This window comes from Porites lutea, chromosome 1 (genome assembly GCF_958299795.1).
Source record: "Porites lutea chromosome 1, jaPorLute2.1, whole genome shotgun sequence".
Taxonomy (NCBI): Eukaryota; Metazoa; Cnidaria; class Anthozoa; order Scleractinia; family Poritidae; genus Porites; species Porites lutea.
Genome location: NC_133201.1, coordinates 31261298 through 31285327, shown reverse-complemented (window position 1 = coordinate 31285327; position 24030 = coordinate 31261298). Strand labels below are relative to the sequence as shown.

The 24030-nt window shown below is 39.9% G+C and overlaps 3 protein-coding genes across 3 annotated transcripts in view; all 3 read left to right on the top strand.

The window, feature by feature from the left end:
- The first annotated feature begins 635 nt into the window (after window positions 1–635).
- On the top strand, window positions 636–5803 carry LOC140937045 (uncharacterized). Its single transcript, XM_073386578.1, has 3 exons — window positions 636–835; window positions 4319–4560; window positions 5524–5803. Exons 1-3 carry the CDS (start codon window positions 649–651, stop codon window positions 5779–5781), a joined length of 687 nt encoding a protein of 228 aa, XP_073242679.1. The 5' UTR covers window positions 636–648; the 3' UTR covers window positions 5782–5803.
- A 1679-nt stretch (window positions 5804–7482) lies between these two features.
- LOC140948268 (sodium/hydrogen exchanger 9B2-like) lies at window positions 7483–17140 on the top strand. Its single transcript, XM_073397499.1, has 8 exons — window positions 7483–8057; window positions 10452–10627; window positions 11189–11295; window positions 12065–12217; window positions 13357–13465; window positions 14117–14253; window positions 15332–15412; window positions 16891–17140. Exons 1-8 carry the CDS (start codon window positions 7483–7485, stop codon window positions 17077–17079), a joined length of 1527 nt encoding a protein of 508 aa, XP_073253600.1. The 3' UTR covers window positions 17080–17140.
- A 3317-nt stretch (window positions 17141–20457) lies between these two features.
- Window positions 20458–24030, top strand: part of LOC140948259 (uncharacterized) — a 20689-nt gene continuing 17116 nt past the window's right edge. Inside the window, exon 1 of the mRNA XM_073397490.1 lies at window positions 20458–21319. Within this exon, the coding sequence (XP_073253591.1) occupies window positions 20496–21319 (824 nt within the window). The 5' untranslated portion in view covers window positions 20458–20495. The remainder of the gene's footprint in view (window positions 21320–24030) is intronic.

Sequence of the window (24030 nt, the reverse complement as noted above, 5' to 3'; positions counted from 1 at the left end):
TTAACCACAGTTCTTTGCGCGCGTTTGCTCGTTTGCACGTGACGTAACGTCAAGCTCTCCTCCTAAATAGCCTGCCCGGCTCTCGCGTTTCTCTCGCGCCGGAAACTCCCTTTCTCTTCCCCTCCAAACGCCTGCCACGCAGGCTAGGAACTAAACTCTATTTTCATGTAAAATCTTCGAGAAAAAATTCTTTTGACTATTGCTTTGACCCCCAACATGGCCGTCTTGTCACGTGGTTGTAAACCATGAATGTACTATCAGTCCTCTGATGCTCAACCGTTTCTTGAACTTGCAGCTAAATTTGATAGCTCCTAGCCTTTCAACGAATTAACAACCTCCTTACTTCTCCAATAAAAAATTTATTACGCCGACAAAAAACTGAAAGATAATAACAAAATGAAATATGAAAAATAGATAACATAAGCTCTAAATTGTGACATTTCTTTATTTTGAAAATCTCGTTATGAACCGTGTCCGGGATTGTCCGGGAGAGTTTAGTTTACAAATGAAAGTGATTTTTATAGCTTTTGACCGTAGCCATGACTACCAAAAGCTCGCGCGCGTTGAAATGCACGCAGAAATTTTTCGCGCCTATTGTGACGTCATTCGTACAAAATATTCAATTCCAACGACATTTTAAACTGAGAAATGCAATCAAGGGGAAGTTTAGACTCAGTTTATCAAACTGAAAATGTAAACAAATTTAAAGTCGTGGTTTTGGGTGACCAAGGGGTAGGAAAATCTGCCTTAGTATGGAAATTCGCTTACAGTGGATTTGAGGAGAAATATGCGCCAACGATCGGCATAGACTTCTTCACCAAGACTCTCTACCTACGTAAGTGTCGTAAGTGGTGACTAGAAGCTTATATTTCGCTACAATTCCGTTTAGATTAAACATATAAACGGAAAAAGCTGATAATTTCAGGGTTTAGCTGATTTAAGAGTCTGTTTAAATTTGTTATGATATATTTGTTATATATGATTGCAGGAACATGCTAACATAAAATTATACATTACCACAAACCTAACGACCCCCCGACCGGCACAAACGTACATGACACAACCTACGTAGACTTTTTAAAGTCTGTTTTGATTGGTTCACCATTTAACGGAACTTTCGTCTACTTCGTGCTCTTTCTCGCGGCTCTATCGCTCAAAAAAGCGACTTGTTGGCAAGTCTGCAAACTGTGAAGATAAAGTATTGAGCAGCAGTAGAGTTGTGTGTGAATGAAAATAAATCATAGAAAATCGGTCATGTTTCCCGGCCGTATAGTAACATTCAAAATACACCACTAAAGTCCAAATGCTGTTTTAGCTCTCATAAACGTGAAAGGTTTACCCTCAGTTAGTCTTCTGACAAACTAATCAATAACCAATTGAAATGAATATAACAAGGGACGTGAATTTCAGCGTCAGGACCACTACTTTCGAGAGGCGGTCATTTGCGGCTTTCATACACTGAGCATTCTTCATTAAGTGTTGTTTCCGGGGGTGTCGCTTAGTCCAAAAATTTATGGCAAACGCGAAAAATACTTTTTTTTAAAAAAATATATAATATAATAAAACGAAGAATAGGTATTAGTCAGACATGCAAATTATATTTTTGACCACGTGCTAATAATTCGTAAGAGATCAAAGCATTTCAATAAAAGGTTTTGAATTTTTATCGTCTAAAAAGCAATTGTCCTTGACTTAGACAATTTTTCGCATGTACTGGGTTATTTCAAGAAGGGTCAATAAGTCGAGAATGAGTCAAATTTGACGGAGATATGAAAAAGTAAGATACACTTCTAAGAGCTAACCGTTCCTATTAGGCTTTATGAGATCAGATGACGGCGTCCGACCAGTCGGTTTTATAATGAAATGCGCTTTTTCCAAGAGGTTTTGCTGAACAACCATTTCCTTGGTGCATACTAAAATATGACTTAGGATTTGACTGATCTGGCTGGAGAGATTTGATTAAAATGGAAATTCTCATTGCGTTTGCAATGGTTCGGCCGGTCAGTTCTGACAAATGGAAAGCGCCCTTAGATACCTCTATGAAATATATTTCTTCTCCAAGGGCCTGGTTTTTTAAGCAGGACTGGAGCCGAAGAGAACGCAGGTTTGTTTAATTCTGTTAAAAAGAAACACCAGTAGCAAAGCAGGAGAGAGAAAGTAAAAGATTAGAACCTTCTGCTGATCGAGAGACCACGTGCGGTAACTAGAGACTTAGCATGGCGGTGTTGTCGGGAGCACGACTGAGCGGCGAAGCCCCAAAAGCGCGCGCGAAGTAGCAGCGAAGCTGCAAAAGAATAAAAGTTGCTCCCGCCCCAATCTCCTCGCGATTTCTCTTCCCTCGCCCACCTTTATTATTTAGCGCGCCCAACCAAAATGCCATGCTACGCAGGCTATGAATGCCACTGTACGGTTAACTTCACATTCTCTTACCCACTCACCTATCTGGGCAAATTAAAGTCGGCCACACCCATTTTTTTTCTTCTTCTCTTCTTCCTGTGCGTACGTCGGATCTCTCCTGGCCATGAAGCGTGGGGGATGGGATTCACGGATTAAACTACTCTAGCAATGTGTATCAATAGAAAATCATCTCTGTTGATGCTTTGGGTGTCTCCGATTTTACGTTTCCCCTGAGATCGAAATCATTCCTTCGAAGTGAAATCTAGTTTCTTGATACCCAGCCTCCAACTAACCATTTTCAGACCTGGGTTTTTTTTTGCTTTTTTTTTTAATTCTATTGCTTGAATGCGTTGATTACTTTGAACAAGTGAACACTACAGTGGTTGAAAAAGAAAGAAGGATTTTAATTAGCAAAACTGCGATGGTCTAGTGTTGTAAACTTTCATCGTATGCAAATGGATCTTAAGATGAGCATATAGCATGCGGTTTATTTTCCGCGATGGTTGAAATGACGTGCCATGTAAATCACTTTTTTGATCTCTGGCAATGACAGAGGTAATTTCTCTGAAATCGAAGCCGTTGAAATTTTTGTGTGCTACCGCAGACGTATGTATTTCCGATCGTAACTAACACGCGTACTTAATCAATTCAGAAACAAATAAAAAGTAAATACCCCTGAAGAATACTCGACCTTCGATAAAGAAAGAAGTGAAAAACTTTTAGCGAGTAAATCCTGTTTCGTGTAGAATTAATTGCCTCCTCATATTTCTCGATGTAATCCCCCAAAAAGCGATACTTAAAGCCGCTGCAAGAGTGTTCTTGCACTGTTTAGTGTGGTCTCCGTATCATGAGTGGTTTTGAAGTTATAGAGAGATGGGGCCTCCGAAGTCCCCCTAGTCTCAGGAAGCGAAAAATGCCCGGTCTGAATAGTGTTAAGCTTCTTGGTTAGCAAAAATAATTCACCTCTTTATTTTTTTTTTTGTTCTTTTTATTCTATATTTTCCCATCACTCTTCCTGCCGTAAGGATCAGTTTACTGTTATAATATTAATTCTTGGTTACATTCACCCTCAAGGACGGCGGAGCTGGGGGAGCGAAAATCCCCCCCCCCCCCCCCTTGCCCCCTTACTTTCTAAAGGAATTTTTTGTTGTTTTAGTATAAGGTACGTATGAAGAGTAAAGAAGAAGAAAAGAAAAGGAAAAAGGTCCGGTTTATTTTAGTACCACCGATGAAGTTGGATTACCCGTAGTGTGTGCTGGAGACTGGCACGAGAGAATCGCTCAGGGCATGCGTGTGTTGTTTTTGGTGTTCTCAGATCGTACATACACACGAACAGCTTTTATAAAAACGCAGGCCAGTTTACTACGGGCGGGATATATACAAGGCTGGAAATACCAATTCCGAGCCTCTAGACTTTAAAATGTTTAAGAGAGGTTGCCCCCAGACCCCCCGCTACAAACTGGAGCTCATTTTCAAGTTCCCCATTTGAAAATACGCTCCTCCGTCCCTGATCGATCCTTTAGCAGTCCATGTAGAAGGATTATCAGAGGCTAATTGTCTTGACTACGATAGCTTGATTTGGAGAGGACATGAGGATAAGATGAAAAAGGAAATGGCGCGATTATCTAAACTGAGATAAGATTTTAAATCACAGCCAGCATGATCTTGATTTAACTAAACAGACAGAAATTTTACGGCAATACAGCATTGCTAATTCCAGTGGCGGATCCAGGGGTACCCCCCCCCCCCCTCTATTTTAGACCAAACTGATGCCCGAAGGGCCGAAAAAAAAAATTTTGGAGACCGGGCTCCCCCCCTTATCTCAAAGTCTGGATGACCGGATCCCCATCCTTCCCCCCTAATCTCAAGGTCTGGATCCGGTACCAAATTCCCCTCTCCTTTTTTTTCTGCTAAATTTCAGATGGAATCGGCGTTCGCCTTCAAATATGGGATACAGCGGGTCAAGAACGTTTTCGCTGCCTTATTCCTTCGTACCTCCGTGACTGTCACGTGATCTTGGTTTGTTTCGACGTGACGAATTGTTCGAGTCTGGACAATGTACCAGACTGGATTGAATTAGCTCAAAGAGAAAGGTATTGGCGAATGAAAAAACCTTTGATTGTTCTTGTGGGAAACAAAGTGGATGAAACCAGTAGAAGACAGGTGAGCGAACCGGCTAGGAGAGGCCGAGGAGTACTCTCAAAAGTTTCAGCAGGTGTGCCACCCATGGTCTTGATCCTTGACCCTGTTTAAAGATGAGACGAACAAAAACTGATGCCCTTTTTAAGTCCGAAAACTATAAAATGAGACCCAATTCAATGGAAAACAAATTAATAAGTTAATGGAAACACTTAAAACTTCTTTAATTCACTGTCCTAATACTCTAAGGTAAAATGTTCACCAGTCTTAGCAGATGATTTGTTTCTCGTGTAGCGGCGCACTTGAATTTTAGCTGGTAGAATCTAAGGATCACATCGGGTGCGCAGCAAAAACAAGGCAAAAATGATACGCTATATATACTATTTAACGATGGAGACCCTTAATAGGGTGACACATACCAATATATATATCTAGCCCATATATGGAAGCCTTGAATAGTGAGTAAACAATGGGGGTGTAAACTCTACTTGTGTTGTGCTGAAATTTTTTTTTTAAAAATCCAGTTCAGGAGTCTAGTTCTATCATATCATCATTCAGTATGAAAAAATCAAATTAATAAGCCGTCATTAAAATGGTCTCTTTCTTTTTTTTTTTTTTTCTTGCTTTTTTTTCTAAAGAGGGTACAGGGTCAGTGTTTGAGGGTTTGAAGGCCTCAGCGCTAGGCTGCCCTTTTCCAGACTCCCCCCCCCCCCCCCCCCCTTCTCCCCCTTCCCCCCTCTGAGAGACCGCGCCACTCAAACTGCTCTGCACAGACTGCTGCCATCCCAATACATCTGTCAGGTTTCCTTGACTCCTTTTCCAGTTCGATCTCCTTTTTTAAATCTTTAACTAAATCTGATTCTTAGCACCACGGTGGATCTAGAGAAGGAAGAAATTTTTCAAACCCTACTACCTGCTTGTTCGTTTATATTTATACTCCAACTCAAACAACAAAATAATTCTCTTTTGCAATGGTTTTTGTTTTAGATATCTTATGAATGCGCCAACACAGTGGCTGATCTCTTTCAAATTCCGTACGTTGAGACGAGCGCTTTATCAGGATTTAACGTGGACTTATTGTTTAGGAAAGTAGCAAAAGACGTATTTGTAGAATACCTGGATGGACTTAGAAGTAACGGCGATTGCGGGGTTAGCAAGGAAGACAAAATAAATAACGGAATTTTGACACTCAAAAAGGAGCAAAAACGGACACCTAATAAGCGATACATTTGCAAATGCGGATGAAGGTGTATAATTTTGAATATAACGAACGAAAAATTACAATGGTGACCAGTTTGCAAAACTTATTATCATTATTTTTTCTCGTACACACGGAATTTTTTAAGAGTAATAAAAATGTCATTTTTTTGGATGTGTAAAGTTTTTCAGATAGTGGATGTTTAAATTTTTTTCAGATAGTCAAACAATTCGTGAAAAATATCTAACTATGGTAAAGTCTACCCTGCGAGCAGAGGCTACATTTTCACGGTGTGAGATGGCGTGCGAAAAGTAGCTCCTTTTCGCACGCTAGTTCACAATTCTGCTCACACCACAGGTAACCCAGGCTCTGTGATAGTACCACAGTACGGTTCCAGTAAAATTACAGTGTTTATATGGGGTAAAAATATCATCCTAAAATGTCTAGGAAATACTAAATAAAGATCAATAAAACTTACTCTGCAGTTAATTGTTGTTGTCCTTAATGCTTCAACGAAGTTTCGTGATAATTTGCAGTAATTTGTTTAAATTCACTCTATCTACAATAATAATATACAAGGTAGGAAACACGAGGTGCCATTTTCGCCGACATGCTCTCATTCAACACAACCTTTTCCACGAAATTCGAACTCCAACGGAAAATAAACATGCCAGGATCGTAGAAATAGGATAGCAGCAGATATAGAAACCAATGAAGCTTTCCCAGATAGAGAAACGAATCCCACAGACTTTGACAAAGTCGAAGAATATAATCCAAACAGACCGAGAATACGCTCGCCGAAGCAGCCGGGCCAGATCAACACGCGGCCAAGAAAATGAGGCCTGGGCACTGTACAAAAAAATTTCATCCCAGGGGACCTGGGTTGACCTTTCTAGGGACCGATACATTATTTGCCCAAAGCCACCCTCCCCTGCTGGAAAAATACTTGATAGAAGGCAATTGTTCTTCCTAGCCGTACCACCCTGGCCTGTTATAAAGAGATTATGTCCCTCTCGAACTATATTCAGCGCCTGGCGCTGGTCCTCAGAAAGTTTATCAAACATCAATAGGGCAAGGTTATAAGGGCAACGGAAAGAACAACGAAGGAGGATTTACAAAACTTAAAACGAGCAAAAGATATAAGTGAATTTTGGCTCTTACCGAGGCATTTGTACAACAGGACCAAATTCCAAGATAGGTGTATCACGATGATTCACATATTTAACCGATAGAGCGTTCACTTGTATTGACAAGAAGTCGGCGTGTTACTGCTGCATTAATCGCTAAATATGTTAATCGCGCTAGTTCTTTGTTGAAAATGGCACCTCGTGTTTCCTACCTTGTATATTATTATTGTAGATAGAGTGAATTTAAACAAATTACTGCAAATTATCACGAAACTTCGTTGGAGCAATAAGGACAACAACAATTAACTGCAGAGTAAGTTTTATTGATCTTTATTTAGTATTTCCGAGACATTTTAGGATGATATTTTTACCCCATATAAACACTGTAATTTTACTGGAACCGTACTGTGGTACTATCACAGAGCCTGGGTTACCTGTGCTCACACCTCGAAATATAATTGGATTGGACGGACATAGGAAGTGGCCTCGTTTTGAGAATTAAGCCCGCGCTACCTTGATCTCGTGACGCCTGACACAAAACAAACATTTGGGATCACCGGCGATCTCTTACAGCTGGGTTTTTAATAGTTGTTCATAAGACATTTTTTACACAGACTAGTCATGGACAAATCCGTGTGTGATGATCAGACAACTCCTGAATCTAAAAATGAAGAGACTAAGAAAGAGTCAGGCCTAAAAAAGCGATTATGTGACGCCGGAATTGTTCCTCCAAGTGGATTTTTCGGTCAGGTTGCAACACGCGGACTTGTTGTTATCTTGATCTGGGCTGTTCTCTGGTCTATTATTGGCCAAGATGCTTTACCAGGAGGAAACATATTCGGTATATTCATTGTAATCGTTTCTGCAAGTCTTTTGGGTTTTCTAGTGGGTAGAATTCCGTATCTGCACCTTCCCCCTCTGTTGGGCATGCTTGTAGCTGGATTCGTACTACGAAATGTTCGTGGAATCGACTTAGCCCGTCATATTGACAAACGTTGGTCTTCAACCTTACGAAGCATGGCCTTGGTTGTTATTCTTATTCGCTCGGGACTTGGATTAAACACATCAGCATTGAGAAAACTGAAGTTTACTCTTGTTCGATTAGCATTCCTTCCTTGTGTTTTAGAAGCAGTTATTGCAGCAATTCTTGTGCACCTACTATTAGAGATGAAGTGGCTTTGGGCATTTCAGCTTGGGTAAGTTGCCACTTAGTTACCATCAGTTAACCTTAGTAAAAACCGTAAATCACCACAAATATACTCAAAAACTGTTTACCATACATTTGTTCAACAATCTCAATATTTTTTTCCTTCATCTTGTAACCTTTATGCTTAATAAAGTGCTCACACGAAAAGAAAAATAGTAATAATTATGCTGATCACTCCTAGGTATGGTGGCCCAGAAGGGTCACACATACAAATTAAAAATGTTGCTGCAAGCTAAAAATAGTACATGCAAATTAAAAGTTGTACATGCAAATTAAATATAGTACATGCAAACTAAAAATTGTGCTGCAAGTTGAAAATAGAAAACATATCGATGCAAATTAAAAATTAAAAGTCGTGCGCGCGCAGTATGAGTGACGAGGACCTGGCCTTACAGCCGTCGGCCCATTCATGTTTGTAATATTTTTAGTTTGCATGTACAATTTTTAGTTTGCATGTCCTATTTTTAATTTGCAGCAACATTTTTAATTTGCAGGTAAAAGTTTTAGTTTGCAGGAACATTTTTAATTTGCATGTGTGACCCTTCTGGGCCACCGTACCTAGGGGTTACTAGCCTGCGAATACAGCCATTTCTCCTTTCTCCTTGCCATTAAGGTCGTTTTGCCAGGAGGAACATCTGCAACTCAGCGACAAAAATTTCATACTGATGACATAAAATCTGTCCGGAATCTGGTTATATTGTTTTACGTATTGTTTAAAAATGACAGAAAAAAAGACAAAAGGCAACAAAGGCCCAATGTAAACGTAGTGAACCTGCTACAAAACAGTCAATATTCTTAGAATATATTCTCCTTTAGAAAAAGCATCTGAGTTTTGCTGTACGTGTAGCTCGTTCGCAGAAGAGCACAAAATATTACCATAATCATCCATCCAGGAGAAACATAAAATCAAAGAAATTTACATTTGGAACCCCATGACTGGCCCATGAAAGGCTGTATTCGCAGGCTAAGGGATTTCAGGATTAGGAAAATATGTATACTTATTATACCACATGATTACTCCCACCTCCTCCCTCCACGCTTTCTTTTTTACTACAATTATATTAAAGACGTGTCTAACACCAAAGTTCACATCTGCCGAACCCTACACAGTATGCTTATGAGTTAGAACAATAGATTTTTGCTTTAGCGTTGGGTTTGGCACTTGGGAACTTCAATGCTAACGTAGGCCTTAAAAACCAAAGTTCAATGATAGTCATACCCTCTACGGGGCTCACATATCACCCCCCTTATAGGCCCTTAAATTTCAGAATAACAGATCATGCTTTAACCCATTCGCTCCTGGGGATTTTGCCGAAAAACGCGTTTTGAAGCTAGTCGAGTGGTTTTCTGGTCACTGTCGTGCTATAAAGAGCTAAAACTTACCACAAACCGGTTTACAGGTCGTACACTTGGCGGCCTTCTGATCCAGATGCAAAATATCAGCTTGCGAAGTTCGGGCATGCGCAGAAAGCAAAATTTCGACATAGTTTTTGGGTTTAAAAGTGACACAGCAGTCTTGACTTTTACTTTTCGCTTTCTCTCTTCCCTTCTTTTTTCGCTTTTCTTGCCTCATTTTTTTTTTCTCTTGCTGGGCATTTAGTAGGCTTCATTTTGGTGGGAAGAGTTTTTAGGAAAGCTTTTAGGATCTTAGGATTAGGTGAAAGGAAAGGTAGGTGGGTAATGGAACAAGATTTTCATGGAGATTTTCAGGTCCTTGTCACGTGGTTTTTTGCTTCTTTCTCCGGTGTCCTTGACTGAATTGTGCTCATTCTGGTATGGTTTGAAAGATCTCTTCACTCTGCACAAGTTAGCGAAGGAAGTTGTCCTTGACCGTTAAAACTGATGACGTCACAAAGGGTAGAAAGGACCTGGATCCGCACGGGCGGTTACGGGCGGTTCAGGGGCGAATGGGTTAAAATTCATTTAAAATTATCAATGAAGTTAGCAATGGAAACTTTAAATTCTGTTATTTATGTAATGATCATTCAATCCAGATTTCCAATTGCTTAATATGGGTATGAATAATGTTACCAGCAGAAAGATTGACACACTACCTTGATGCCTTGATTTTATACAGAATTTGGATTCCTTGAAAAACAGGAATTGCGTCCAATGTTTGAAAGTAAAAGTTATTCTATTATTGGTCTTAAAAGGGATGAACTCCTACTCAGTCAGTCTGGATTTTTTTTTTCACCTCCAGAATGATGGTGGCCTCATTATTGTCATTTGAAATTTTTGTACATAACTAAATTCATGTAAGAAAGGATCATTGTCCGCAGGGAACTGCTAGAAGTGAAAGATCAGCATTTAGAGGAAAATTTATTTATGTTAAATAACATCACTATTAATTTTAAAAAATATTTGATTATATATAATGGTTTAGATTTGTCCAAGCTGCTGTTTCCCTTGCTGTTGTAATACCTTGTTTGCTGGACCTTCAAGGGCAACATTATGGAGTCAAAAAGGGAATACCGACACTTGTTATGGCAGCTGCTTCATTTGATAATGTTCTTTGTATTAGTGCCTTTGGAGTGTGCCTGGGAATAGCATTTGATTCAGGTAAAACAAAGTTGGAGTACAGTAAAGAGTTCATGCTTGCTTAACCCATCTAGATTATGCAGTAGTCTCCCATTTATATGGCACCAATCTTTGGTTGTCTCAAACGGGTCACCAGATCTCCCAGATTAGGTCGACTTAAATTTGAACTTTTTTCTGGTTTAATAATTTGGAAATAAGCCCATGTTGTCCAAAATTTGATTTTTTTATTTAGTGTTTGGTTTTAAGGCATGTATTTCATCACTAACAAAGATTTAAGGCACACCAATGTTTTGGATTAGGTCTATTTGTGTATGTATTGAGGGAAAGGGGGAGAGTGGGGGGTTCTGCCATTAATATTTGTGAGGCGTAAATGCAAAAGAGAGTCAGAGTCTCAAGATTTTTTATCTCCAGAAGTTAGCATCTCTGCATTGAATGTTTTTTACTTGAGTCTAGGTCATGTGCTAGGTAAATAACATTGATATAATAAAAAAAAATTAACTGAATGGACACTTAACAAAAGAGAGTCTATTTCTTGAACAAATAATGCAGTTCTGAGGGTTTTAAAGTTGTGTCTCATTTTAGGTAACTTGATATTCAGCATATTTCGAGGACCAATTGAGCTGGCACTTGGTATCACTGTTGGGTCTATCGCCGGTGTGATGTGTTGGTTTTTCCCCAATAAAAACCAGGTAATTAATTTTAGTCTCTATACCCATTCAAGAGGAGAATAAAAAGACAGGAGGGAATCTTAGGGTGTTGTCTGGGATATACAAATTTTATAAAAGTCATTTTTAGTGGAGCAACATGGGTAAGAAAATTTTGTTATCTATGCATCCAAGAAATTTTGTTTCTGATAAAATCGTACGTCCACCCCTTCATGTAAACCGGGTTGAAATTTCACATTTCAAGCACCTGCACGTTTGGGCGATTTTTGCAATTTATGTCATTAAGGGTGTAAACAGCCATAGCTGATGTCAAGAAAAGAAATTGCTAAAGACTTTCTTTATGATACTATTTTTATAACATAGATGTAGCCAGAATAGTCAGCTCATTAAATTCAATGGCGTGAGTGCACATGTTCCATTGTGCACTCTCACCCACAAGAGCCACAAAAACAAGATGAACCACGGACACCAGAAGAGGCATAACAAACATGAAAACTAACCATGGGAACCGCAAGAACCAGAAGAACCATGGAAACCACGAGAACTTAACAACAGGAATAAAAAGAATTACAAAACCCACATGAACCAGAAAAATCATGAGAATCAGTAAATCAGTATACTCAACTAGTCCGTCATCAAAAATCCTGCCCTTTTGATCACCAAAAGTGCTCTGGTGTTTAAGACTGAAAGCCTTCTTCATCAGCCAGTTATTATGAAGCACTTTTGTCTTCTGCATTATTCTAATGGATTATCTGATTTTTACGACTGTATGTTTTTTTCACTTTGTCCTTAGGCTAATGTATCACACAACAGATTTGTGATTTTACTGTCGTTTTCATTACTCTCAGTATTTGGTAGCAATGTGGCCAAGTTTTCTGGTGCTGGGGCTTTAGGAGTGCTTACCATGTCAACTGTAGCAGCATATGGCTGGTCACCAAGTGGGAAGGTACACACTGTAATTGTCTTGTTTTTCTCATTGATTTCTTTCAATCTCATAGTCAAGGTGGGTTTCGGTGTTCATGTAAGTGGAAGTGGAAGTGTAAATACCGTATTTCATCAAATAAAAGCCGGGGGCGATTATTTGAGGAGGCGATTATTTTAACATTACTCACTAGCGGTCGTGCCCTTAATGTTTTCTTTTTTTTTTCCATTAAATCAAAATATGATCACATCAAATGAATTGAACATGGATTTGTTTAGTGCTCCAAATTTGGTTCCTTGATTAATTTTCAATGTCAATATCCTCAGCGTCAGAGCTTGAATCATCACAGATGAGTTTTGCAGTATCAGACTCCACTTCAACTTGACAGGGAGGGGATAAAAGAAAGAGAAGATGGCAAAAAGGGTTAGGGGGGCGGTTGTTCGAGGGAGGCGATTATTTTAAATATTTCTGTCAAAGGGGGGAGGGGGGTGATTATTCTAGGGAGGTGATTAATCAAGGGGCGACCATTATTCGAGGAAATACAGTATAATAATATTGCTTTATTAAGTTTTACACGTTCATATTTTTCCTGGGCCTAATGTCTCGCCTAATGTGGTCAACAACATGCTTAACCTACCCCACCAGTGACCCCCCTGGTCCGGTTTACCTTGAAGCCCTCCAGGTTAAGTTGCTTTCTAAGCTTTGTTACTTGACCATAGGCTTTTAAGTTTGTTAACACTCAATGATAACATTACAAATAAAAAAGAATAAAAGAACCGGTCATAAACACTGAGACACTTTCCTTCCTGAAAACCCTGTCATTAGAATATTGTATTTTCATGGCCCCACACTGGCGGTCACAGTCGGGTTCTACATTGTGCTACCGCTATTCTGACTCGATCCATAAAATCAAAAAATATATGCAAGATATGAGGACTTGCTCGGTCGCATTACTTTTATTACAGTTGAATCGATATAACAGTTTGTAGCTTCTTTTAAAAGGGAACAAAATTTGTACCCTTTTTTTTAATTTCTAAAGGCAAGAAATTCCAGAGAATACAGCTACACGTTTTGTACACCTACAGCTAATTTGGGCGGAGATCAAAAGTCATCGCGAAAATAACAACTACTTTTATTCTACTTTTTTTTTATTTCTTCCTTAGGCTCCTGTTGCCATGGTGATGTCCCTTGTATGGCAGGTATTTGAGCCGCTCTTGTTCGGTCTTGTTGGTGCTGAAGTCAGTGTCGAGTACATGAACTCAAAAGTTGTGGGTGTGTTGCGTTTTCCTCTATTTTTTGTTTTTTCTTTTCTTTTTTAGTTGTAGTTGTTGTTTTTGTTTGGGGGGGGCGGGGGGAGGGACGGATTAAGGTGGTGTATAGAAAGAGATTCAACAAATGACGAAAGAATTTCCGTTAAGCTGCGTAGCACTTTGAAAAAATAGAAGTAACAAAAATGGTCATTAAAAAGAATAAATAAATCATGAACAAAAAGTGCCGTGTTTAGGTTGAAGTTATCCTTTCCAAACGTTTCGGGCCTAGCCCTTCATCAGTAGAATTACCAGTTCGTTGAAACCGTTGCAAGGTTTATGTACGCCATAAATTAGAAATAAAAATTAAAGGCTTTGTAGTGCACGCGCGGCTCTGCGCGCGGCCTAGAGGAAACGGAAGTCGGAGTTTAAACCGCGCGACTGACTGGTGCCAAGTTGAAATATCAGTCGCATTTCCAGGCGCTTTTGTTGCGCGTTGAAAGAGATTCTAGAATTATATGTGAACTGTCGAGCCGGAGCACTTTGCGCCACGTGCTTAAAAATTGTTGCTTCCGGGCCGACATCAATTCTACGGAGTCTCCAAGGAGACAGGCGCTCGAAACTCAACTTCCGTTGTCTACTCACTCTTGATAATTTTGTTTTCTTTTTCCTTAAGGTATGGGCATTGCAAGTTTAGTCATTAGTTTGACCATTCGACTCATCGCCACCTATCTTGGTTTACTCGGAAATGACCTCAACTTGAAAGAGAGACTCTTTATTGCCATAGCGTGGCTACCAAAAGCTACTGTGCAGGTATTATATTACGAATAATAAAGTTAGTAACGTGTACTTGCTCGGGAAATGCGTCATATTGCGACTTAATTCTTCGACAACCACAATTTATCAAATATTTTAGTTAGTAGCAAAACGGTTTTGTTTTTTTGCTATGCTTTATGTTGTTGTTGTTTTTCTTTGCTTGTTTTTGAGGGATTTTTTAGCAACTTCGTTTTCATAGTGAGGCTGCATGTAAATCTTGTAATTCCACACACAAACGTAAGAGAGTGAGTCCCCTTAGTTTATTTATTGTAACAACAGGACGGGATGCACAATGGTTCTTTTTGCAATAAAATTGAAATTTGGTGCAAAATTTGCACGTCATTTTTTCCAGCAATGCAAAAATTTCAAGATCTGAAGAATGGTGATGATTATTACACTGGAAAATAATTTCAAGGCAATTGCATTAACAAGATATTTAAATTTTAGTTTCCCACAATTTTATCGCTGAAAATGTCTTTAGAGGGTGTTATCCCTTGGAAGTCAACGATCCCTGAACAATAGGCTGCTGCGAAAGATAAGGAAGGCGATTTTTCTTCCGCCGTTGATATCCCTGCACCCTACATCAAGGTTCCATGGTCTGAGTAACCAGGCTGGCACCGTATGGTTTTCTCGGCGATCCTCAAGACCCGCTATCAAAACGAGGCTCTTCAATAATTTCTCTTTGTAGAGGAAAAACGCTAACTACTTGTGGTTGCAATTTCTAGTAAAAGCAGCTTTTTAAGCAAGAATATGTAGGTCGCTAATTACTTTTACGCGATCTTCCTCTTTATTGTCTATTTTGCCGTGAGATTTTAAGCCGTTGTAAGCAATTTATTTCACGTTGGTTGAAAAAACCCATGCGCAAGCTGGCAGCATTAATTCAGTTTTTGCCCAACATTTGCCCAATTTTCCCTTGATCATGTGCGATCATTCATACAACCAAATTCCTCCAACATTTGTTGCACTTTTGATAGAAATTAGAGACCTTGAGGTACATAGGAGGACAACGGCTACTACGAGGACGAGATAATGTACTCTTAGTGACCAATTGTTGTTTTGTTTTGTTACATTACAGGCTGCCATTGGCTCTGTATCACTGGACCTTGCACGTCAAAAGGGTTTTACGGGGCAAATAGAAGAAGACTTTGGAATACAGGTGAACTTTACAGCAGCACTATTTAGTAACTAAGTTTGCAGTTTAACAAACCTCATAGGGTACACGCAGTTTTCAGTTGAGATTTATTCCTTTGGTATTTAATTGTTACGTTCTTTGATGGAATTTTATCAGACCAAATAATCCTCTAGCCTTTGTGCATCCTCGGAGACCCAGGGGCAGTCAGTCGGGTCGGGAGAAAAGGTGGGACGAAAGTTTTCAAGTAAGGGCGTAAGAGCCCCTGGGTACCGACTCTTATCGAATTATTTCCAAAAACTCGAGCGGATGCCGGCTCCTGATTGGACGCAAAAAATGCTTTGTATTATTGTACCCATTCGGCGAACAGTTTCTCCTGAGTTCTTTTCGTGAGTTCGTACAGGACCGCTATTGTCTCGCCACACTTGCCCGGTTCGTTCACCAAGCTTGTGTGTGCAAGGGAAACTTTTATTTTCTACTTTCCTAACCGGAAACAAAGGAACTACCGATGAGTCGAAAAAACGTTTGGGATGCTATCCGCAGGAGCAATTGAATTTACCCCGAGAATATTCTGTTTCTGACTGACCACAATGTATCCTAAATAATAGGAAGTTTAAGTTGGGGCGGCGACGATAAAGTCAAATAAGCAATTAAGCTTGACAAGGCAAAACAACAACTATGCACGTGCATCACGCGTTTTTGTACATTTCTTTGCCGTCAACTGTACGACTACCTGTGAAAATGCCTAATTTCACGTTTTGCGGAGGACGTAAACAAGCAATGACAAAATTCATTCTCCTCATGAACTTGGATATGGTTGATAGAAATTCAGCTCCAGAAGATTTCGCTTGCATTTGACAAAGTAAGCTAGTTGGAATAATCACGATAGAGACTGAAAAAAAAAGAAATCAACTTTTTTATGCGACGTTTTCGTGGCTGTCAGCCGTCTTGGTATCTTTTAGAAACTCTCTATAACTATTTACGCAAGCCGTGGCCGATGCAAGCGTGAATACCTGTTGTAAGCTGAAGCTTGTATTTTTGGAAAAGCGTCTTTAGTTTTCGGGCAGACAGTATTTTGAAATCAGATGGGAATTTTATATCAAACTGAAAGTTTCCTGATTGCGTGCATTTCTTTGGTGCATGAGCCAGACAAGCCGTGATCGAGACAATAGCCGTCGTTTACGAACACACGAAAAGAACTCAGGAGATGTGTGTTCGCCGATTGGGCACAATAATACAAAGCATTTTTTGTGCCCAATCAGGAGCCGGCATCCGCTTGAATTTTTGGAAATGGTCCGGTGAGAGTCGGTACCCAGGGGCTCTTTCGCCCGTACTTGAAAACTTTCGTCTCGCCTTTTCTCCCGACCCGACTGACTGCCCCTGGGTCTCCGAGGATGTATTTATCTGTGATTCTCACCAATTATTAATTAATTCCGCTTGGCAGTGGCCGACTTAGTAGTAGTAGTAGTAATATTATTTGTAAATGGTTCCTTGTTTTATAATAGATCTTGACTATCGCCGTCCTTTCGATACTCATCACTTCACCCATTGGAGCTATAGGAATCGTCGTAGCAGGTCCCAGAATGCTTCATCGCAGCCATCCTGAAGAAGTTGATATGAATCCGCTCACGGACGCTACAGAACCTGCCACGAACAGAAAAGATCAGAAAAAAGTGATAGAAAGTAGTGTCTGATACCTACTACTATAGCGGCATTAACAGTCGGTCACCATTCAATGTCCGGACTTAAATTTGCCTTTTTTTGACGAAATATCCTGCCTGCGGCGAGACATGATAACCGGAAAGATCAAATTCAAAATTATATTACCTTCAAGCAGAAGCCGTACAAGTGAGCACTCAATGAAGTGAACTTCAACATAATGTGTGACGGACAACATTTGTGGTCTGAATGACTGAAATGGTGTCCTGATCATACTGATTTCCAACCGTGGACGTAGCCGAATGTTATGGAAAAGTACCGTACTCGGGTGCCGCTCCTGAGCACCAAGAATGAAGCCAAACAAAACGTGACTGTGTTCAAACCTGGTGCCTGCGCACGATGCTCGGGGACAGTAATGTGAACACTCCCTTTTTCACAGGCACCCACGCCGGTATTACCTTTTTGTATTCGAAAACTAAAGTGGACCCGGATGCTTCCGAGGCAATAGCTGTTTTGTTACCCAAAACTCTCAACTACGCTCACCGTTTTAAAATGGCGTCTGATAAGGCGAGTCCGTAGTTACGTGTAAGCTACCTTAAGTGTGAACATAAAACCATTCTGTGGCAGTTTCTTGTCACGATTGCTCGGGCACCGCGTGTGAACATAGAGCTTCTTATTCGAATAAGTGTTTAGAAATAATCAATAAGAAAACTCTGAGTTCAAGAGCTTTCATAACGGCGACGGCAACGAGAATGGCAAAAAAGCAATAGGTTTGATTAGCAAAACAACGACCTTGCCAGTGCATCACTCTTTTTTGTACATTTTGTTGTTGTCGCTGCACGAGTGCGACGTGAAAATGCCAATTTCACGTTTTAAGGTGGTGTTACACCATCCTCGGAGACCCAGGGGCAGATAGTGGGGGCGAGGGAAAGTCTAAACGGGCGGGAAAATATGGCACGAAGAAAAGTAAAGAACGGCGAGAAGAGCCCCTGGGGACAATGTCTTACCAGACCAGTTCCAAACGGTCGACGCCATTCTGGCTACTGATTGGGCAGAAAAACACAAAAGTTTTCTGGCACCAATCAGCAGCCAGAACGGCTGTGACCATTTGGTACTGGTCTGGTAAGACATTGTCCCCAGGGGCTCTTCTCGCCGTTCTTTACTTTTCTTCGTGCCATATTTTTCCGCCCGTTTAGACTTTCCTCGCCCCCACTATCTGCCTCTGGGTCTTCGAGGATGGTGTTACACTGGACGATTCGCAGCGACGATTTTTAGTGCAACACAGCGTTGCAATGTTGAAACAGTGTTGTAACTATTCGAAAGAACGTCGTATCAATGTTGCAACGCTTTTTTACGCTAAAAATCGTCGTTGCGAATCGTCTCGTTATGGAGAATGTAAACAAGCAGCGACGAATTTTTCTTTCTCTTCTAAACTTGAGTCCAGTCCACAAGAAATCAACTCCAGGGAAATACGCCATTATTTCACATTTTCAGCAAATTGGAATAGACGCGACAAAGTTTGAATAAACGAGAATTTATTTTAAAAGTGACGTTTTCGCTGCCGTCGCCGTAGTCGATGCTAAAGCTCTCTAACACCTACTCCAAGAGAACGGTAAGTATCTCACTAGAGGGTCAGTGGAGAAAATTTGTAATATCCAAAGTTCCTTGGATTCAGTTGCATTAAATCACCTAGGATCTATGCTGCTGTACACTTTGAAATAACGAACATTTACATTACCATACAATACATCAGTTTATTCACATCTCTTATGACAAAACAAGCTGGTATAAATTAAAATATATTTTGTTGTAAGATTGCTAAATAAGTTAAGCACCTATGGAAACAAAAAATAAGTTACTAATAAGGAAATGCCTAGTGTCGAAAATAACAGTATTTAAGGTTTTCGAGCTAGCCACTAGTCCGAGTTAAAATCTCCTGCTAAGTGTAAACAACGGTATACAAACAAGATTACGAAGAAAGCAAAATACATTTAAGAAAGAAGAAAAAAATATCTTCCTTATTCTAAAGCAAAATATAAGGCCGGTAATTAAGGCGACCCTAATTTATGTGTAAAGAGTACAAGAAATTGTTATAACTGAAGATTTTGTTTTAGTTTCCGAGGAAAGAAAAAGTTTATTTGTTTTTTTAATGAAGCCGCTGGATACATTAAAAATGCCAACTCGTGCCAATGCTCAGCTGCCATTAAGGATATAGTTTGTACCAAGATTGGTCCTACATGTATGAGGCTTATACAACAACAACCTTTATTGCTACATCCAATAGAAAATTTTCCCGCCCCCCGCCCGCCCAGAATTTTACATGTTTTGATGGCTAGTGAAAAGAAAAGGAGAAATTGTTATATAAAATTATGCATTATGAGAACAAAGATGTCTAGAAGCCAAATGAACATACGTTTTTTTTTTTGGTGCTAGCGCTATAAAATGATATTTTTTATACAGTGGTGACAGATAAAATAGCAAAAAACACAACAAAACAAAATGAGCAAGTAAAAAACACATATACATTATACACCTATTTCAATAAAGGTTGCTTACGGAATCGTGCTTTGGTCTTTGAAAGCCATTATTTGGTGGTCACTCAAGCAAAGCGTTGCATTGTATTCTGTGTTTCAATGACCAAAAGCAACCTTTATTGAACTAGGTGTACACTATGATGGAGATTGGAAAGAACGATTATGGTCAACTTTCAAATTGTCTAATCAGTAGATGTTTTTAGATGTAGATGTTATAGATGTGAGTTATAAATTAAGAAAATTAAAATATTTCAGTCTGCATTTACGAAAACAACTAGTAAAAAAGCTATGGAAGAGACATCCTATGTTATAACTGAGACGGGTGGGCGAACATGTTTATGCATTTATATTAATGAGGACTATGACTTCTTACATTTGGTAAGAACATCATCGTTCTACCTGGTAGCCTAGCTGTTTCGCGGGGCTAAGAGGCGGTCTTCCGATGATATACGGTACTGACTCGGAAGGAAAGACTAGGGACCTTACGCATTTTGGCGGACACCTGAGTTTGTGTCTGTTGAACTGTTTAAGGTCAAAAAATACCCCCAAACAAGGAAAGTATTGAACATTCTTTAAAGTAACAACTAAACCTAAGGTCTTAAAAAACTTGAAAAGGTCATGGAAAAAGTCATGGAATTTGAAGAGCTCAGAAGAGTACGAACCCTGCGATTGGCACTTTGGGGCTGAAACAGATCTTTTTGTAGTCTCCACAGCTTCCTGTGTGCCCTTAATCATGGCCAAGACATTCGGGCATTTCGATCAACCAAAAATAGGATAATGATGTCTATTGTTCTGAGTCTTTCTCTTTCACTTTCGAGACAATAAGCTGAGCTTGCATTATTGCTCGGTGATCCGTTTACGTATTTTTACAACTTCCTTACATCCAAGTGCAGGCAAATGCGCCCCTAGAGACAAGCATGAAAACGCTTTTTCTTTTGTCGTCTTTGATTTTACTGGCTTACCCCCTTGTTCGCGTCAAAGCTTTTCTACCTCGAATAAGCCCAGGAGGAGGGGAATCGACATCATTTGATCATGCATTGATAACGAAGCGCGGCTTTTTGAAGCCGCTCATTTACTTTTTTCGAGATAATCCGCAGTATTTGAAGGAACAGCATCTGACAAGCTTTCTGCTGGATATTCTATCGTCTGATTCACCAGATGCCTTGGAAGAAACCGTTGATAACATAACCCCACAGATCAAGTTCCTGAATGCTTTGAGCACCATTCTGAGCGCCAACGCTGAGGTTGATTCATTTCCTCTAAGTCGCTCGGCTTCTGCACATTTTGACGGGGAGCAGTTTAGGCAAGGAAATGCGCGGCTTATCCAGTTGCGTCAAGAACTTATAACATCGCTTCTACAAGGAGACAAACTACAACATGCAAGAAATCTGGCCGGCACTGCCTTGCACACTCTGCAAGATTTTTACAGTCATTCTAACTGGATAGAACTCGGCAACTCAGGACCGTACGGAGTATTAGGCAGACCCGGAAGTGAAATCCCACTAGAGTACATTGCAGGCCAGACAGAAGCAACATGCGAGAACTGCGAACCAGGAAATTGTGAATCGAATTTGATCACATTGAAGCTCACGAGCGGATATCGGTCAGGACAAGACGTCAAGAAGCCAGAGAATATGGGAAAATGTAGCCATGGTGGGACATTAGATGAGAGCCGTCTAAAGCCAGCAAGAGGCGGAATAAACAAAAATACTGCTACTACTGTTGAGTCACCCCACGCAAGGTAAGAGCTTTGAGAAGTTTCTGACAATTTGCCGTTTTACATGATTTGGGCTAATAACCAGATTCAGTGGTGGTTTCTCAGTTTAGCTATTCACAATTTCCTGAATTGGTGGAAGGCAAAGGAAAATGAATTATAATTATTTTTTCAGAGTCGTGAGCCATGGTACACAATTTTGGAATAAATTTGCTCCCTCGTTCACTTGTGAAGTAATTATCTTCCTGGTGTCAGTTAAAAACGCTGACTCGAGGTTGTTTTTTGTTTGTGTGTTTGTTTAAAAAAAGTGCCAGCGCTGTAACGATGACGCACAAGGAAATGACTTCATAATAGAGGTCATGCAATTATTTCAAGGCGATTGGGCAAGTGCTGAATCGGGGTCGAGGTCTTTTTATTCTATTGTTCAGTGTTTTGTACTAAGAGACTTTAAGATAATGAGAAGCAGTGATTTAACAATAGAGGTCAGTTATTTTAAGACTCAACTGTACATATGCTTCTAGTTTATTATCGCAATTTAAAGGTTCCCTTTCAGCGCCAATGGAGTAATTATACCCTTAACGAAAATTCTTGGAGAGTGGTGGAATGAGGTTTGTAAAAAACGCATTCCACGGTCATGTGTTGAGGCGCCTTTAGGATACTTGACTATTTTGACTAGCTATTTTTCACGCAGAGCATTATATAGAGGATATTACACGGTGGCGCGAAGATATGAATTTTATTTTCGAGTGGCAAAACAATATTTTACGAACGAGCGTAGCGAGTGAGTAAAATATTGTTTCTGCCACGAGAAAATAAAAATCATATCTTCAAGCCGCAGTGTAATGTTCTTTTCATTATATAGACAAAAACACATTGATAAAATAATAGAGGGAAATTACCGAGATTGCGTCATTGATAAACTCACGTGTGAGATTATGGAAAATAAACCACTCGGGTCCCGGATGTAGTTTTTATGAATTTTACGAGTGGTATATATTTTCCAGTAAAACACTCGTGTCCTTATAATAAAAAGCTACATATCTGGAGATGCAGAAAATTTAATTTGCATAAGCATTCTCATTTTTTCACTTAGATACCGCAAAGTTCAGAAAATAAGCCCCGGGGCTTCTTTTTTTTTAAAACGATTTTTGAGTGGCATAGTTTTAAAGGGGCTTATCTACGGAGGGAAATTTGCGTTTTAAAATCGATTGGGCTAGCCTTATAGTTGCAAGGAAATTTACCGTTTTTGCTTTGTTTTTCTTTGTATTTGAGGGCAATTTCCAAGTACAAGCCTCCGGGGGTTGGGGGGTGGGGGGGCTTATATTTGGAGGGGTGATTTTAGGGTGGGTTTTTTGCGTTACGAGTTTGAGGTGCTAATATTTGATGGGACTTATACATAGGGGGTATCTATTTTCGGAATTTTACCTAGATAATAATCGCGCGAAAGTCTGCTTCATGTCCGTACTATGTACTTTAGTGGACTGTCTTTTCTGATGTTTATCAGTGTGGCGCTTCATGGGAAAGTAATTGTACTTTAGTATGAACATCTTCCCTTGCGCCCTCGTCTAAAAACCCGGTCAGTATTCAGGGGCGGATTCCCCCCGGCTGAGATTACCTGCGGCTTTCAAATACAACTGGTGTTCTGCAAAAAGTAGTAAAACCTTTGTGGTTTATTGGAATTGAAGTAAAACTTGAGACGAGGTTGATATGATTGCATTGGTGATATGTATTCTCAAAGGTTCAAATTATGTGATTGCCTTGTCAAAAGCCTTCCTCGTATTCGCTTTTAAAATTTGTTTACGCCACCAGTCAGTTACGAAGGTTGTTTTTTGTTTGTGTGTTTGTTTAAAAAAGGTGCCAGCGCTGTAACGATGACGCACAAGGAAATGACTTCATAATAGAGGTCATGCAATTATTTCAAGGCGATTGGGCAAGCGCTGAATCGGGGTCGAGGTCTTTTTATTCTATTGTTCAGTGTTTTGTACTAAGAGACTTTAAGATAATGAGAAGCAGTGATTTAACAATAGAGGTCAGTTATTTTAAGACTCAACTGTATATTGCTTCTAGTTTATTATCGCATTTTGAAGGTTCCTTTTCGGCGCCAATGGAGTAATTATACCCTTAACGAGAATTCTCGGAGAGTGGTTGAAGAAGGGTTGTAAAAAACGCATTCCACGGTCATGTATTGAGGCGCCTTTAGGATACTTGATTATTTTGACTGGCTATTTTTCACGCAGAGCATTATAAAGCTGCATATCCGGAGATGCAGAAAATTTAATTTGCATAAGCATTCTCATTTTTCCACCTACAACCGCAAAATTCAGAAAATAAGCCCCGGGGCTTACATTTTTCAAAAGAGGGGCATAGTTTTGAAGGGGCTTATCTACGGAGGGAAATTTGCGTGTTAAAATCGATTGGGCTAGCCTTATAGTCGCAAGGAAATCTTTTTACTGTTTTTGCTTTGTTTTTCTTTGTATTTGAGGGCAATTTCCAAGTACAAGCCCCCGGGGGGTGGGGGGGGGGGGGCTTATATTTGGAGGGGTGATTTAAGGGAGGTTTTTTGCGTTACGAGTTTGGGGTCCTTATATTTGAAGGGGCTTATACATAGAGGGGTTTATTTTCGGAATTTTACCTAGATAATAATCGCGCGAAAGTCTGCTTCATGTCCGTATTATGTATTTTAGTGGACTGTCTTTTCTAATGTTTATCAGTGTGGCGCTTCATGGGAAAGTAATTGT

Coding starts and splice junctions, on each gene's coding strand:
- LOC140937045 (XM_073386578.1), top strand. CDS start 649: ATGCAATCAAGGGGAAGTTTAGACTCAGTTTATCAAACTGAAAATGTA. Junction 836..4,318: donor CACCAAGACTCTCTACCTAC/GTAAGTGTCGTA, acceptor GCTAAATTTCAG/ATGGAATCGGCGTTCGCCTT. Junction 4,561..5,523: donor ATGAAACCAGTAGAAGACAG/GTGAGCGAACCG, acceptor TTTTTGTTTTAG/ATATCTTATGAATGCGCCAA.
- LOC140948268 (XM_073397499.1), top strand. CDS start 7,483: ATGGACAAATCCGTGTGTGATGATCAGACAACTCCTGAATCTAAAAAT. Junction 10,628..11,188: donor GGGAATAGCATTTGATTCAG/GTAAAACAAAGT, acceptor GTCTCATTTTAG/GTAACTTGATATTCAGCATA. Junction 12,218..13,356: donor GCTGGTCACCAAGTGGGAAG/GTACACACTGTA, acceptor TTTCTTCCTTAG/GCTCCTGTTGCCATGGTGAT.